The 18,069-nt window shown below is 35.4% G+C and overlaps 1 protein-coding gene across 5 annotated transcripts in view; it reads left to right on the top strand.

Annotated features, from left to right (window-relative positions):
• Nucleotides 1–18,069, top strand: part of ULK4 (unc-51 like kinase 4) — a 249,658-nt gene that overhangs the window by 97,079 nt on the left and 134,510 nt on the right. For all 5 annotated transcript variants that reach the window (XM_080382620.1, XM_080382617.1, XM_080382621.1 and 2 more), the window contains exons 28-30: nt 4,618–4,669; nt 4,769–4,913; nt 11,160–11,252. In XM_080382620.1, coding sequence (XP_080238746.1) covers nt 4,618–4,669; nt 4,769–4,913; nt 11,160–11,252 — 290 coding nt within the window. The remainder of the gene's footprint in view (nt 1–4,617; nt 4,670–4,768; nt 4,914–11,159; nt 11,253–18,069) is intronic.

Below are 18,069 nucleotides of genomic sequence, written 5' to 3'. Positions count from 1 at the left end.
TACTTTTTCTGTCCACCCAGCGTAACATCAAATGTCAGGACTTTGGCGTTAAGCACTGATTCGAAGAGCTCTGAGACTCAGTTTTAATCAAGGGAGATATTTTTTTTTAGGTCAGTAATGTTAACCATATTAAAGGTTAGTTCTGTGGCCTTGAGAAGAAGGTTAAGCCATATTCTAAGATGTAGGGGATAACGGGTAAGTTTGGTTATATGCTAGTTCATTAATGCACCGAGGTTGCATGTATATGTTGAATAGTTGAATTCATCCTTGCTGACTAGCACAAGGGAATGGAATTTTAATTCTCCATCATCATTCTTAGGGGCGTACCTCCAGCTAAACAGGGATTCAGTGTATTGGATCTTTCCACACTGAGCCCTTGCAGTGTTATAACTGCTTTTTAGTGGATACTTGTGGCGCTTGGACTTTGCTTGGTGAGGTTAAGTAAAGCTGAGGTGATGCTTCTTTCTAACAAAGCAGGCACATGTATTTAGTGTGCAGGCCTTGTGTCTAACATCTCCTGAACAGCTGAGACAAGCAGAGAAGGACTGAAATTAGCAGTTTTCTCTTTCAAGCCCCTCCTAGTAGCTGGTGAATACTTAACTACTCTGAAACTGTGGCTTGTCTCTCTCTTTTGAAGGTTAAATTAACATACAGACTTTGGAGAAGAATTTCTTTTAAAATTGTGCCTTGTTTTCAAAAGATAGAATTTTTGTAAGAAAGAAGATACTGTAGAAAAGCTTTTTGCTCCATGCTCATATCTCACTAGTAGAGTTTTCCTTGCAGAATTCAGTGAATGTTATGGAGAGATATTTTTTGGATTTGGATAGTATACATGGATTTCCAAAAAGTTTTTGACAAAGTGATGTGTCAAAGACTCTTCAAATCCATCCGTGGCCCTTCTTTCTTACCCCCTGACAGAGCAACTTCTTCCAACTAGTTAAAATTCACTAAGTAGAGAATAGAGATCAGTTTTAAAATAGATAGATTAAGAATGGTGCTGTACGAAGTTCTGTGTTGCAACATGTGCTATTTATAACTAATCCAGAAAAGGGAATGAATAGGGACGTTTCAGAACTGACTGATAACACTAAATTATTCATGGTAGTGAAAATTAAAACTGACAAAAGAGTTGCAAAAGATTTCAAGATATTGAGTGAAAGGGCAATAAAATTATGTGCCATTCAATACTGATAAATGTCAAGTGACGCAAATGGGGAAACCCATTCTAGCTATGCATATGCAGTGTCAGGCTCTAAACTACTTGTAAGTGTTCTGGAGATCTTTTAGCATTGTTTTTCTATGAAAATGAGTTTTTTACACAGCAGTAATGAGAAAGACAACCAGATTATTAGAAATGACTGGTTAAAGATCAGACAAAAAAGCAGAAAACATTACTGTGCCATGGTAAGCCCATGGTGCCCTCAAGCCTTGAATACGGAATGCAGTTGTGGTCATTCACTCTCAAAGGGAATGAAGCTTAACCAGAAAAAGTACAGCTTGATGATGCAAGGAGGGACTAAGTAGGTAAAAATTTCTGCTTTGGCAACAAAAGAGTTGAGAGTATAGAATTATGAATGGCATGGGAAAGATGAATTGGAAATAATTGTTCCTGGTTTTCATAAAATAAGAATAGGTGGGTATCAAGTTAGCTGCTTTAAAAGAAACAAGGAGGTGTCTTTTCATAAGGCATAATTGAAGTGTAGAATTCAGTGTCATAGGTATCACACATGCTAAATGTATAAATACATTTTAATGTATAAAAACATATAGGAGAAAAGGCTAGTAAGCGTTACTAAATGCCAAAATACAGATACAGCATCAGCTTAGGAAGTTTCTTAACTCAATAATTACTTTACTAGAAAATAGAGTTGTGCTTTATGCTTGGTATATTTCTTCTACTCTTTTTCTACTCCTTTGCTATTTTCAGAAACAGCATTACTGGGTTTGAGCTATGTTTTTGTTTGGTTATGTACATGTGTATTATAGCTGGGAGATGTGAATGTAGCATGTATGGAAGTTTCCAGTACTTTGTTGCTATTTTGGGTACTGATAACAGCAGAGTTGTGGCAGCACAGCCTTTGAATGCCATCATTACAGAATCATACAGTGGTGGCTTTGTGCAGTTAAGGTTTTATCATGAACTGAATATCAGGCTGTTTAGAAGATGGTGCAAACCCAGATATAGCTATGATCATATTCAAACTATCTAATCTGTTTAGACTTGAAGAAGAGTATTTCCATTTTTAAAGAGTGGGGGTTTTTTTTGTAATCAATCCTAGCGATAAAGATTGAGGCAAGAGAAATATCTGACTACCTTCATGCATATATGGAGATTTGATTCCATGTATATGTCAGCAGTCATTTAAAAGAAGAAATAATGAATCCTTGTTTAAGTATTCTATTTCAATCCCTCTAGAAAATGTCAAAATACTAATGCCATGCTTCTTTATATGTAACTTACAGAAACTTGTGCAATTCACTGGTGAATTCATTAAAAATATCTTATGTACTATTACACTTCCGTTTATTTCACCTCAGTAATTATTTTCGTAGTTAGTATCTTGTTTACAAATTTGTGTACACTTAGTAAAAATGAGATGGAGGGAAGATGAGGGTTGCAGAGTTAGGAAGTATCTGATTTAAGGTTCATGTGCAGTTTAATACTTGCTTCTCCCTTTAGAATGTACATTCGGATATGCTCTTATATAACGAATTTTCCATAGAATTAGTGCTTCATTTAGTTGATCTCCCCACCACACTGAACTGACATGAGGCAAACACCTGCTATGGAGGATTCAGTTCTAAACAGTTCATTTGCCAAAATTGATGTTTGTGTTAGAAAAAGGTCGGAGAAAGCTAATACTTTTTATTAAGAACTAAGGAATCTTCTTTACAATGACACTTTATAACATTTATCTTAGAAAAGACTTATGACTGACAACTACACTTGCTAGTGTGTAAAGGCTACTGTTAGTACTAGATGAAAGTGAAAGAAGATTTGAAGTTTTAGAAGTTGAAGTTGCATCATACTGCTGTATACTGCCATCTTAACTGGTATTAGTCTGAGTCAGTGCTGCTTCTGAGTGACATGTAATATTCTGAGTACTTAGGCTGAACTGGTTTTTTGGACTGAAAGATCTTAAGTACATACGTTATTTTGCTTTTTATCCTACCTCTCAGGTATGGTATAACTGATAAATTACCATTGTAGAATAGTTTAGAAACCTGCACTAATGGAGTCACTGGAATGCAATGTAGTTTTATTATTTCTCTTATTACATATGAACTGAAAAGACCATGAAATATTTCAAAATTACGAAGTGTTGCAGAAGTCACTACATCAGTCATACATTATCTATATAGGCATAAAAGCTATTTGACCTTGCAAGAGTAGTTTGACTTCCATACCTCAGGCAGAGTCCTTTACTTCTTTTATTGGAAGTATGTAAAAAATGGCATCTTTTGGTAGTTTTTTCAGAAGTAAAAAAAGCTAGACTAAATGAATACCTTTATGTCAGGGATTCAATTAACAGAGACCACCAACTAGCAATGGAGTAGTTGCTAATTGTAGTTATTGCTGACTAGAAGCTAACTTCATTTAGTGACCCCTTTTCATACATACTTTCAGCTTCTATAGATGTGTGTTATTATTAGCTGCATAAATATAGAGAAATTCTATCTTCTAGTATTAATCACTAAAAGAAAACACATGGAGGATTATAACACGGTCTTGTTATGCCAAATCCTGCCCACAGTGGAGTGACAATTTACACAGTAATTTTATTTGTATAAATAAATCCAAGGACAAGCTTGTATCCATGATGCAAAAATAAATGAATTATATTTTACCAATGCCTTAAGACTTAGCAATTCATTATCTTACAGCGAATACTAATAATACATTGGTTTTGTGTATATATAGTAGATATATAAAACTGAGTTATAGCCTAGTTTGCTATAAGTTGATTTCAGATGGAACTAAGCTGACTAGTCCTGTAACAGACTCATGGACAATAAGGAGTTGACTGGATTATTTTTTTTTTTATATTTCAAATATTAAGTCTGTATATTTAGATGTCAATGGAAGACTGTGTATTACCAGAATGGAAGAAGTTAAAATGTTATCCAGACTTTCTACTAAGCTTAAGGATGTTTCATTAGAGGTACTACATCTTTCCTGATGTATTTTAGTTCTATGCAGGTTTGTTTTAGAAGGATATTTCTTCTGACCTGTTTGAGTAGTTTATAGATTAAAGCATCAGGATTAATAGGTATTCTAATACTTTAGGATTAATAGATATTATAATACTTTTTTCTTAATACCATATATCTGCATTTAATTCTGTATTTTAAATTAAAATTCTCTCTCAATGAATTATACCAGAGTTACTTGTTCTCTGTATAAAAGTACAGTACTATCTGTAACTTTATGACAGCTTACCAGAGAAAAGTGAACTTGGTGGCTTTGTAAGTGTGATTACGGATGAATTTTCATGATTATTCATCTCTTTGATTAAGGGCACTGGCAGTGGAATAAGCATAGACGATAGTGTATCTCTGTTCTATTTTTTCCCCTGTGAATAATCTAAGCCAGATCTTTCTAATTCTCTGTTTTAGGTTGAAGACTGTATCCTCCCACCGCTAGTTTCTTTGGTCCACAGTCAAAATGGTAAGTATATGGGCACATCAGCTGCAGTTTCCATGAATTCAGCATTTTGTTTTAATTAGACTTCAGTGTGGTCACATTCTTGGCACCTTTATTTTCAAGTGGAATGGAGACTCTTCAGCTTGCGGTTGCTCTCAGAAACCACATCACTGCTTTTAAGTCATGAGGTCATGGCTGAGGAGAAAGGGGAGAGCCTCAACTCGAACAGCAAGCTTCTGTCTCTCATTAGAGATTCATTGCTGCCTCAGTAAGTATAATATTGCTTGTGTAATGGGGAATAACTTGATACTCGATCGATTTTGACAATGTATTTGTTTTAACTACCCTTTTTATGTTTAAATGGTAAAACAAAAAGAGGAATAACAATTAACTGCTGCTAGAGTTCTCTGCCCAGCATCTCTGTCCTAGGTTTTAGTATGTTGTCATATACAACACAAACACAACTTCGGTGTGACAGTCGTTTCTGATACTGTGCCTCTGGCTGTTCTTGACGTGAAACAAATTTTCCCAAGCTTTTGGGTTCTGTTTTAAATACTCCTCTTTGTTCTGTTAATAAAGTCAGAAAATTCTAACAGCAACATCTTTTTGTCTAATTCAGATATTGTGCCCTCATGTAAGATGTTCTGAGATCACATGGAAAGGCATGTAACTTTCTGAAAGTGAATAGTGCAGGATGGGTTAGTCCTCTATGACCCACCCAGGGGCTATCGCCTCTAAATTGCTGTCCTACAGCAAAGTAGATGAATCTACAGCCTGTGGGCCAGATGTGGCCTAGAACTTAATTTATACAGTTTCTGGTCAAATAAGGCCTTATCATGTCAAACTGACTTGCACGTGAGCGTAAAGGCGGCTTTCTGTGTTAGGCACATTTGATAACATCTGCAAGTAGAGGGATGAAAAGCATGAACACAAGATGAGGATAGTAATGATGAGTCATCATTTTTCTTTCACATTATTCTAATAATGTTACAGTGTATTTTAATGTGTGGTACTCAAAAGTTAATAATTGTAAATACTTAGCTGCTCTAAGTGAGAGAATTGTTCCCCACCCCTACGTTAAGTAAGTGACAGAAGGGTAGAGGAATGGATGCTGGTTTATGATCAGAAACACAGTGCTTTCCCCCAAAATGAGACTGTCTCTTGCTAGTTGACTAGTGTTCTTATAGTTTGAGGACCAAAGTTCTATCCATACCAGACAGGTAATCATTTCTCTGTGAGAGAGAGTGGGAAGGAAATCTTAAAATCTCTATGGAGAAGCTTATTTTCGCATCTATCTTCACAATGCTTTTTTCTCTAGGAAATACAGAATATATAAATATGAATTAAAATGGAAATACTATTTTTAAAATAGAGTATATGCATTACTAAAAGCTGTCAGATGATTTTCTTCAGATTGGAGTGGAGACCTGGAGTCAAGTGAGACCAAAGTCTGTCCTTGCTCTGAAACTTGCTCTGCACAGAAATGCCCACCTTATAACATGTTTCTCATTGAACTGGAGGGTGTAGGGGGAGTGTCATGCTAATTACAAACTAGAAGGAAAACGGCCCGTATACTCCTCTCTTCAAGCTAATTATCTCAATTATGTGGCAGGGATTTTCGGTCTGAGACTAAATATGATCCTACTCTGGGGACTACACTTGGGCTATCTTGGCATGCATTGCATTGTAGGTGTATGAAAAAGGGTCTTGCAGTAGCTCAGAATCTTGGTTCCAGGCATTAAGTATTTCCTGAAACAGTTCCATTATCTCACCGGTAGAGATGGTGATGCTTGTATTCAGAAAACAGTTTGAGATTGTCTCAAGAAAATAAATGTGAAGTTTCTGATATTTGGAATATATTGGAACTTGGTATAAACAAATTTTGCTCTAGTTTAGGAGCATAGTAAAACAGTATGTAAATCTTCTAGTGATTCAGAAAGGGTTAACTAGTGTCTGCATATTTAATACATTACTTGAACCTGTGTGTTGAGCCAACTTCTAGTAAATATGTTCACCTGTGTTGAAGTGGTGTTTTAACCCCAGCTGGTAGTTAAGTGCCATGCAGGTGCTCGCTCACTCACCCCTCCCCCAGAGGGGTGGGGAGGAGAAACAGAAAGGGATGTAGAACTAAAGGGTAGAGATAAGAATAGTTTAATAACTGAAATAAAATAAAACCAAAAGAACAATAGTAAAGATAACAGTAACAGTTATAATGAAAAGGAAGGAGAAGGGAAGAGGAATGAAATCCAAAAGGAAGGGAGAAAAGAAAACCAGTGATGAACAATATGACTGCTCACCACCTGCTGGTTGATGCCTAGCCAGTCCCCAGGCAATGACTGGCAGCCCTGGCCAACCACCCCTCCCCCCGGTTATATACCAAGCATGATAGCCTGTGGTACAGAATACCTCGTTAGCTAATTCAGGCCAGCTGAGCTGGCTGTGTCCCCTCCCAATACAAACACTACCCAGCAATGACCAAAACCATCAGTGTGTTATCAACGCTGTTCCCATACCAAATCCAACGCACAGCACTGCACTAGTCTCCAAGAAGAAAATTAACTTTATCCCAGCTGAAACCAGGACAAGGGGGCAGGTAATCAATACAGTAAGGCACAGAGGGAACAAAATGCAGAGGAGAATTTGAGAATTTTCTGCAGAAAAGGGAACTCTGAATCAGTTTCGACTGGAAAGCCTCAAAACTCCAAAATTTGGAGAAGACTCAAAAAGAAACTAAGAAAAGACCAAAGTAACTGCTTTAAATGTCAAAAAAGACACAAAAGGTAAGTTTTGTTCAGGAATTTTCTAGGTATGGATAAAAAAATATTGATGGGAGGTAGGAATGAATCTTCATATACTCTCTACAGTTCTCAAAAGAAGCTTTATCTGAATGCAAAGGGGTCTGGTCTAAATTGAAAAAGAAAAGGAAGGTCTGAGATGCAGTGTAACCTACTTCTAAAGATAGTGTAAAGCTCTATCCCAAAAAGTAAGAGTGACTCTGAGATAGAAAGTGAAGAGACAACTAGCTTTTTATTTGGAGGCTGGAGAGGTGTTTGCTGATGTTTATTCTTTCTGTCACTGGACAGAGGATGGGACAGAGTGACTCAGCTGGAGGACAGTCAAAAGAGGGAGGCATGCAAGGGCTGTTTGTTCCTGGGCAGTCTGTGTGGGGAAGTAGGTATTTCAATGCCTTTTTGATTCTACTTTTTAAGAACTGAGAGCTGTTGAGTATGGAAGGGAGCAACATTGGGTTTGATATGTGATGTTCTTTTTAACAAAGGTTATAATGATACTCATTTGTGTATATATTTTGTTCCTATAACTGTCATCCACAAGTTAATTTGTTTAAATGGAAAACTGGCCCAGCAAATAGAATTTTGGTCATTGTGCATGAAATAGAAATGGTCTTAATTGCCTTCATTTTGAGATAAATGCAGGAATGCTGTGGTTACTACTTTTTTCTTGTCTTTGGTATCATCAATGAAATGGTAAGTCCATTAAATATTTGTGCATTTGTAGATCAGAAAGTTAACATCCTCATAAGATTTTGATTGAATTGAATAAAATTGTGTTATGAAATTTCAGTTCACTGAAAGGTTATTTTCCTGAGCATTTCATAACCAAAATGAAAGTTTCACCTATAGAAAATGAATACCAGGTAAATGCTTTCTGTTACCTATCCAGAGATTTTTATCAAAAATTGAAACATCAGCTCTTCTTTATTTAATTCTTAATATTCCTAGTTATATATAAATTTGATATTTGAGCCAGAACCAGCAAAAGTAGAAGAATGTGTAAATAAAGTTTTATTTCATTTGAAAGATTATGTAGCTTGTTCTTAGTAGAATGCTGAGTCAATTCTGCAAGTACAAAGTCCAGGATATTTGAGATAATTAGTAGATAAAATGTTCAGTCTTTTTTAAGAGCTTAAAGAGAATCCATAACCACAAATCTTTAGGTCCTCTTGTCACGGTTGCTTATAGAAAAGATTGACAGAATAACTCCTTGCAGTGTAGTACCTACAGTTTACAGAACCCTTATAAAATGCTCTCTAAAACTTGTTACTAAATTGGTTTGTGTTCTGGAGTGGCAGGGAAATCATTGGATGAACTCATTCATTTAACAAAGTATTTCAAGCATGGAATATTTTCCCTTCAGAGAAGATTCATATATTCATAGCTTCTAATGGCCTTTGTTCAGGCAATGTGTTTATATTAATTACTAAGATATTGACTCTAGTAATCTGAATTTTCTCACATGGTTTGATGGATCACTGCACCTTCCCTTAGAAATATTCTTTACTAATGTTATCTTAGGGGAGGGGGGAATAGTTTCAAGTAAAAGGAAATTAAGTGAGACTTCTTTTATTTAACCTTGAGGAATTAGGATGCTAAGTGTGCACAGTAGTAAGTCTCTCTCAGATGTAATACACAGGCAGCTTAAAATTGTTTGAAGTGGACCCCATTTAGGGAAGGTATGTATGTGTTTATAATAAAATAAGTATATTGCCAAGCGTCAAATTCTTAAGCTGGCGTGGCTGATTCCTTCATTATTACTATTAGGAATAACCATTTTTGAGACTTAAATCCGTGTTTTAGGCACTGAGCAGATGACTTCTGGCACCTGAGTCGCCTAATAGCATCTTTGCTTGCCTTAAAGGATTTAGTCATGGATTCTGAAAGAAAAAAAAAAAAAGTAAATAGTTCCATTAAATTTGGCAGGAATATGTATTGCTCACCTGTAAGGCTTCCGCAATCAGTGTCTACTCATGTATTAGAGTCTTTTCTTTTTTGAAGAAAGGGACTTAAATCACCAGTGAGAAACAGCTGTTTTTTCACGAACTGAACTGGAATCTGTTATTTGTAAAGGAGTGATTTTATTCACTGAAGACATGAAGCCAACGCTGACTTCTAATTGGTTTATTGTGTGGATTCTCCAGTGTGGTTTGCAAGTCTAGGGCAGCACATTCGAGCTAGTATGTAATATCCATGACACATTGCCCACAGGCTGTGTGCTTGTGTGGGATGTTAGCCCCTGTGGAGGAGCTCCCACAGGCTACGTCAAGACTGCACAGCTAATAACGCCTGTCTTACAGTTGTCCAGATTGGAGACTTGACTAGAAAGCACCACATCTTGTTCTAGATTTCCTTCCTGTGTAAATTAGATGGGTGGAGATGTGATGCTTGGGGAGAGGGGATCTTCATTCTGGTGAAGAGCTGGCACATAGTAGGGTATGTGCTGACACCCAGGTGGTGGGAACTGATCCAAATTCCTCAGTTCAGGCAGCACCAGGGATCTCAAGATGTGACGTAAAATTCTTGGTGATTTGCTTGATTCCACTCCCTCCCCCCACTGGAACACAAAAAAGAAAAACATACAGGAAGTGTTTTGTTGCACAAAACGTGATAACCTACCTACATGTTCCTACAAATTCCATCCTTTCATTTTTCTCCATGTTTTTTCCTCCTACAGATGAAGAGATTTATGCTTCCAATTCTATTACTTCCACGTTAAATGTAGTACTATTTGTAATCAAAGACGGTGCTTTGACATGGCTGAGTCCATGGTGGTTTTTATGCCTACATCTTTCTTTCTTCCAATATTGTATCTTGTTGCTGTCCAGATAGATTTTGATTTAAAGAAAACAAAAATAGCCCTGTTTGTAGGGTGGGTATTACTGAAATGTTAGCAGCAAGAGCAAGGTCTGTTTTGTTTTTCAGCAGCCTGTTCTGCTTTACCAATATTTCCATGAAGTGATATTTGGAAATGTTTCATAGATATTTTTCATATAGTTTTATCTTCAGTGCTATAGTTCTCAATAAACATATTTTTGGAGTATTTTTGTATTGTTCTGTTCCATATAACTCAGAGAATGGAAGTATTCTGTAGTTACAGTATTTTTTTAAAATTTGAAATAAAACATACAGCTCAATGCGAGTGTTCTGTAAGTAAATATTTCAATTTGAGAAAAAACATGATGTAAACAAAATACAGAGCTTAATCATGTACAAGTTGGTTGATGGTCTTCTGGAGCACTGAATAAATCTTATGCCTAATGTTTTGAGGCTCAGTTTTTACTTGTGGCTTGAAGGTTAGCTGTTTAAATATATGAAAATATATAATTTGCATTAATAAATAAATAAATCATATGCATATAGTAAAAATGCATGTTTTATAAATATATTTTATAAATAAATATTATTTAAATATAATTTATATTTATAAATGTGTATGTGTTTTATAAATTTTACATATTTTATAATTGTGTATCTCTCTAAAACATGATGTCATCTTTGATTAATGCTGCTTTTAAAGTCAATCTGATGCTGGTTTTAAAGTTTCTAAGTGAGTCTTGTTTATTGGTTTGTACAGTTCCAAACAGTATTGTATTTCCATTGTGGTTATTGTAAAGTTTGGAAATGGGAAATTATATATTTTTAATATAAACTTTTTAACATGCATCTCTTGACATTTTTTTTTCACTGTTGACCTGTTCCTTTTGCCCCTTCCCTTTCAGGTACAAGCACATTCTGATGGCTCCAGACCCAGTACCAATGTATGCTCTGAAACTGTTGGTGGCTCTGACTGAACACAGCCCTGCTTCCGTAAGGTGATACAACTACACATTCCCTGTTGTTCTGAGCTCTTTCTGTTCCAATTCTTTTCTTTTATTTTATTTTTAATTAGGAATTAACAATAACTTAGATCTCACTGGCACACTACTTAGACTAGCACTTAGGAGCTTTAGAAAATCCTTGGAAAGTATTTGCTGTAGAACACAATCTTACGGTTTTTGTGCAATTTCATATGATCCTGGTTATTTTAATCTGGATTTAGCCAATGAAACACTAAAGACAAAATTGTAAGAATTTAAACATTAGAATTATCATTCAAACTTTAAAAAAAAATTAATACCAAAACATTACTAAAACTGTTGTCTGGCTAAGCATATTTGTATTAGGACAAAGGTGGTGTGTTTGTGAAAGGTTTAGACCAATCAATTGTCTTTAAAGCTGTTCAGATTTCCTGCAAGTATAGCTACCCTTTAAAGTTCCTAAATATGGATTTTAATGTTTGGTGTAAGTACATTCAGTAGGTTTAGAAATATCTTAATGTCTCTTTGTTCCAAAGTTTAGGCAGTTATGGACTTACAAAAAAACCCCAAAAACAACAAAAAAAAGTGGCATAGAATTTAAACAGCATTTGTTAATAGTAGTAAGGATTAATATCTCTGGCATATGCGTGCATGCACACAGCTATTTCTCTTCCCAAATCTGCCCAGAAAACTAGGTTGTTCTTGCACTCGCCATTGTCTGTTCATGGTGTCTGATAATGTTACTGTTAGGAAGTCACTGCATACCATACTGTCCTACTTTGACATAAGCACAAGATTAAAAAAAAAGGAAATTTGTTTTCCCACTGTTTTTATTACAGGAGATGAAAATATCCTCTTTTAATCTTCTATGATGCTACTGTGAACAGTGCTTTAATATACTAAGTAGGCTAAAAATTAACTAGGAAATAGAGTGGCTTGATATTTTAAAGAGTTTGAATACAGTAAATGTACTTAATTATATTTTTATGATATAGAAGCTGTTTATGCTATTGCAGGATTTTATGTATTATACAAATAATGCAGCTTTCTATTTTTAGAATTAACTTACAGATACTTACTCTAGTACTTCAAAAATTACAAAAAATATTCCTGTAACTAGAATGCTCGGTATTATAGCAGCACTTTGCCTAATGAATTCTCTTTATTTGAGGAATCATGCATATTTGCCATTTTGTTCAATGTAGGCAGATTGTGAATGCACACTCATCCTCATGGTCTTGCAGCAGACAGCAATTTTTAATATTATTTAAGAGCAGCTGTGGATATCAATGAACTCTTAATAATTTCAAGTACCAGTGTGTCCTGTTATTTAAGAACTGGTTACTAGATTCCAGATACTAACACATCCCTAATTATTCTGTTTCTTATGTGCCTTACTGGCCCTCTTCTTTTACTTTCACTAATAATTTGTTCGGCTAGATTTCTGAAGGAGCAAAATTTATCCAATTCTTTTGGTCTGTCTTCCTGATTCTTTGATTTCCCAATAACTTTAGCTGGAAGTAGCCAATGCATCGAAAGTGTGACAGAATAATATATTCATATTTGCTAGTGAACAAAATGGGAACAAGGTACACGCTATAGGGAACAACCACAATTGATTCTGTTTTGGTTTGATGGCTAATTCATCAGTATGCATGGAACTCAGAATTACTTAAGGCATATGCTGTCTCTTGCCCCTTTCATTAGGCTTATGGAAAGTGTCTGATTATTGTGATTGGAAGTAAATGAGTAACATTGGACACAGATCCTTTGGGATTAAATTGTTCTTTGTGGAAAAACTCTACTATATTATAGTACTGATGACAGGGATGCGAGTCACTTTTAATTGAGTCTCTGTGGCTTCTCGGTGCTTACATTTTATCCTGGGTTTTAAGGATGGATGCTTTCTGCTGTGTTTTACTTTAAAGGAATAAAAATGATGGTAGCAAAGAGTTTGTAAAATGGCAAAATCTTAAATTAGCATTTTACCTTATTGTTTCCACCTCTTTCAAAAATACTTATTAACGTTATTTGGAATTGTGAATTGGGAGGAGAATGAGGGCTACTGTGTTTTATATAGTTTGTTCCATATGATAGCTTGTTCTCAGACATGTTCACCTAACACATTTTCTCTTTCTTGCTTTCTTTTCTTTAATCCCACCATTTTTCTTGTATCTCACACTTACCTTTCTTCTTCTTCCCATTCCCTCAGTCTTTTCCTGTGTGCTTACTGATAGAGGCATCAGCATTTGAGCAGTTCTTATTTTAGCACTTGAAAGGAGACAGATGCATTCCAATCTTTTGTTTCTTCTTTTTCATAGCTGATACTGTAAATCAGCTAACTTCTTGTGGTGTTGGAGGAGAAACATGCGATCTCCTTTTTACTTTTTTTTTTTTTTTTTTTTTTGGACACCTGTTTTCTATTACAGGTAGTTTGATCTACATGGCAGACAAACAGATATTCAAATATTTTAAATGCCTTTTAAAACTTAAAATCAAAAATTTGTGATAAGATACTGCTAATATATATCTACTTTGAATGCCTTTAATAATATTTTGTAAGAATACAGAAAAAAATATAATCTTTGCCATTGCTCCACTATTGGGGTAATTTTGAGCATTCTGTATTATAGAAACTCTTCTGCTCTATTGCTTTTCAATTCAGCAGTGGAGAATTCTAGTGATGTCCCATTAATGTGCTACAGAATTACATCTTTCACAAATATTATTAGTTCCAGCATGTATAAGATGGTAACTGTAAAAATCCCCCTACTTTAATGTGTTTCTATGAGCACTTTAAATATTTGGACACCTGATTGTATGAGCATCCACAGGAAGAAAAACCAGTTTTAGAGAAGGATGAGTGTTTTCTTGTTTGTTTTCAGCTTAATGGGTTAGAGCATAAATGAGTCATGTGTTTCCTTTACATACCTGTTGTTACATCATGCAACAATTGCTGTCTGATACAACTTCACTTAGAGTTTGTTTATTACAAAATTAGATACTGGAAGAATGAGCTTTGAACAGAATTTGTCCATCAGTTGCCTATTTTACACGGGGCTCAAAGCTGATAGTCTGCTGTTAAAAGTGTTAATAATATTGTGTTGTGGCTCTCCTAAGTACGTATTGCCTTGTTTTCCTCAAGAATTTTTAATGTCCTCTGATAAGAAAAATTGTGGACATTAAAACCAGTGTGAAAATGAATAGCAGAGTTCATCTTTAGCTATTTTGAGTCTGATTTTTAAAAGAAATCAATGATATTAAGGAAACAGGTAGCTTCAGTTCATGATTAATCTCTGGACTACTGCATTTTCATTAGGGTTTTTTTTCCCCTTGTTGGATTTACTCTTGTTGGATTTTACTTGTGTAAGAAGTTGTTGGAGGAACTGAACTTCTCATAGTGGGAGCAAATGACTGCAGCAGGACGAGATCTGATTTAACTATGCAAAGTCTGTATTCAAAAAGAGCAGTATTATAAGATACCTTGTCCTTTGTGTGTTGATCAGCTTAATGTATAGACTGTATGTAGGAGTCAGAAGTCAGACATAATCTATTCGTTAAGGGTTGGGGCTTTTTTGGTTCCTGCTTTGAGTCTTGTACACTGTTGTGATCTGTAATGATCAGATTCATAGATTTTCTAGTAACAAGGAGGAGTTGAAGTGAATTTCGTAGTTTCTATTAATATGGTATACTGATCAGCTCATCTGAAATGTTTTGTCTATGGGAAGATATTTTGTACTGTGCTACTGCAGGAAACATAGTGGATCATGATTCTTGTCTCTTGGTCTTACAAATAAGGTAATGAAATGCAGCTATATATTTTGCTGTGGGCTCTTTTGTGCAGCTACTTGGCTTACCTTTAGTCAGAAACTTACAGCATTTGATGACATTAATGTATCTGAAAGCTAAATACTGGAAACTATGGATTCTGATTTTTATGGGTTGTTAAAATATCCATTTTTGGTTGCAAGGAAACGAGACAGTAAAGGAAATAGAGTGGAGGTGAGGGGAGTGTCAGATACTGCATCAGATAATAATTATGAGAATGGGACACATTCCTGTATTTTGTCATTAAGGTCATTTCCTGAGGGAGAAAAGATAATCTAAAAACTAATGGTGTGACCCATCTTAGATTTACGGTGGATTGAAGGACGGGGAGCAAATTAAGGAAACTTCCCCACCTCCAGTCTGTACTGTAAGTTTCCCAGACAGACGTTAGGCACTGTTGTAGAAAAGGGGGAAAAGCAGCAGAAAACAAAACAGGAAGGTGCTGAAGAGCAACAAACCCATCTGCTGCTTCTAAGTGCCATGTATCTAGTATCTGTGAGGTGATAGCTAGATCAACCATGTACACCACAGCAGACTATCTTGTCTAAAGTAACTCTTTATCACAGTGTCTTTGGAATCATGTAAGAATCGTGCAATTTTCAAACTTCATTTATGGTACTGTTCATACCCATGCATTTTCTATTAAAGGCCACTAAAAGCACATTTTAGAGTCAGTGTTAGTAATTAATTGATCCTCTTTTCATTCATCATGATGTTCTACATTAGCATTTGTTGATATTTCTGTATGTTCTGAAATGGTGTATGTAATATCCATACTCTCGATTTCAAAAAACAAGCAGTAAAAAACCTCAAACTCCAACTCTTTTAATTGGTTTGTGGTGTTAGAATTGTGATTTGGTTCACAAGTACTTGTTGGTATTGTGCTCAGATTATCTTTGAACCTGCTGTAGTTTCTTTTTTTTTTATACTATAGGGCTAGCACTTTAGTACTTTCTTGGTGAATTTGTTAATGTGGGCTTCTATTAATTGCTTTAAAAACACTTTGTTCTTCTCAGTCATTTTAATTTCCTAGTTTAAGGTAGAAATGTTCACTTTAAAAAGTAAATCTATTTGCTTCTAAATTACTTCTCTGTTTTTATGTGTTTACTTATTTTCTGTAATGAATATGAATAAAATAATATGGAGTAGCTCTGACAGCAGGTAAGCTTATAGGGCCTAGTCAGCTGAACTGAACAGTAGAGTTACATGTTAGAGGTGTGTAATATTAGTAAGAAAATCTCAGTGCAGCTGGATTGAGAGATTGTCAGAGGATGGTACAGTTTTATTAGAACTTTGGGGAATATTTATGTAGATTTTGAACGGGATTCTGATTACGCTGGTTTCCCATCTATGAAAACTGAGTTGTAAAAATGCTGACTTTCTTGTTAGAGAAGGAATGCTAATATAAACCAGCAAAGAATTAATGTGATTTTTGCTGTTGTATGATATTTGCATATATGCTGCTTTACTGAATAACACCAGGCAGGAAGACTTACCCAGAAACAGACTCTTGAAATGTTAAGTTCTGTGTCAGCTAATAACACTGTTGTCAAGTTGTGCATCATTGTAGTTCATATCAAAGGCGTTGGTTGGAGTTCATTATTGCAAGTGAGTTCTTACAGTCTAGTCATGTGCTGACTGTAATGCTAATCACCGTTTTTAATGTGAAACACAACTCCTTAGTGGTACATTTTATAAAAATCCCCCTTTAGTAAAGAAATTAGCTATTAACCTTAAACCTTCAATTTTGTGTTCTCTTTCATGTTGCTGATGAATTGCTGAATATCTTAAGTTTTAAAAATGTGAGGCTACTATTTGATGTTACTGTTAAACCAGTTATTGAAAAATGTCATATTGTAATGTTGACGTATTTATTTTTCTAGGTTAAAGCGTTAAGCAGAAGGGGGAAATGCCATTCTTTCTTGGTTATTTTTACTTTCCAGAGTGAATTTTTGCTGTTGTGAATATATAAATAGTAAATAAAGAATAAACAGGTTGTGAGGAAGGGTCAGCTGATTAGGGTACTACAGTTGGAGTTGCAAACTTGAGTGAATTCAGTCCTGCCACAAATCTTCTCTGTTCAGCATGAAGCAGATCTAAACCACCATCCAATCTATTGTGTTGTTTTCAAGGGCAGATGCCCAGAGAAAACTGTAAGAAGGCATCAAGTGAGTGACAATACTTTCTGCGGGTTTTCTCAGCCCCCTGTGAGTTTTCTTTTCAGAAGCTATATAAGACAATGTGGTGTTCTGTAGACAGTAGCTATTGATGCGTAATTTCAGTTTCATTTATGTGGGCTCACAAAGATACTTGATAAATAACTTTTGCTATTTATAGTTATTCTATAGCATAATCACCTGCATATGAAGATTTACCATCTTTAGAGGTTTTCTTTGGATTTCTTTGTCTGATCTGGCACTTGCTGCTAAATTTGATGCCATCAAGTTCTTACATTCAAAAAGAAGCACACGCTACTTCATAAATTTCTGCAATATTGTCTCCTTTAGCTGTACCATTTGCAATCTGAACAGCCCTGCCTATCTTTTAGTAACCTTTAGTAAGGGGTCCTTACAAAACAGATTTTGAAAGCTCAAGAATACTGTATCAACCAGCAGTCCTTTGTCCACACACTGACTGATGACTTCAAAGATCTGTCATGGATTTGACATTTCGTCCTTTTAAAACAAGTGTCTTGGTTCTTGCTCTGTGCATCCCCACCATTTCTGTTCTTCACAATAGCTTCTACTCATTTGTTCAGCTTAGAATGTCTGTAATACCCAGATTTTCACCCCCCGTGTAACTTTTATCGGAAGTTAATAGCCAATAAGATCCCATTTTCCGTCTTTCAAATCTCTCCTATGAAAGCATCTAGTTTTAAACAAGGTACACACTACAGTTAACAGCTATTTTCTTCTCTAGTTTCTTTTGAACTCTTCAAATGCTCTCTGGTCCTGGTGATTTGTCTCTGTTAATTTTGTCTATAACCTCTTTTACTGATACTTCA

The sequence above is a fragment of the Falco punctatus genome (genome assembly GCF_963210335.1).
Source record: "Falco punctatus genome assembly, chromosome: 4".
NCBI classification, from domain to species: Eukaryota; Metazoa; Chordata; class Aves; order Falconiformes; family Falconidae; genus Falco; species Falco punctatus.
The sequence above is the reverse complement of the archived record's forward strand: the minus strand, read 5'-3'. Positions and strand labels throughout refer to the sequence as shown.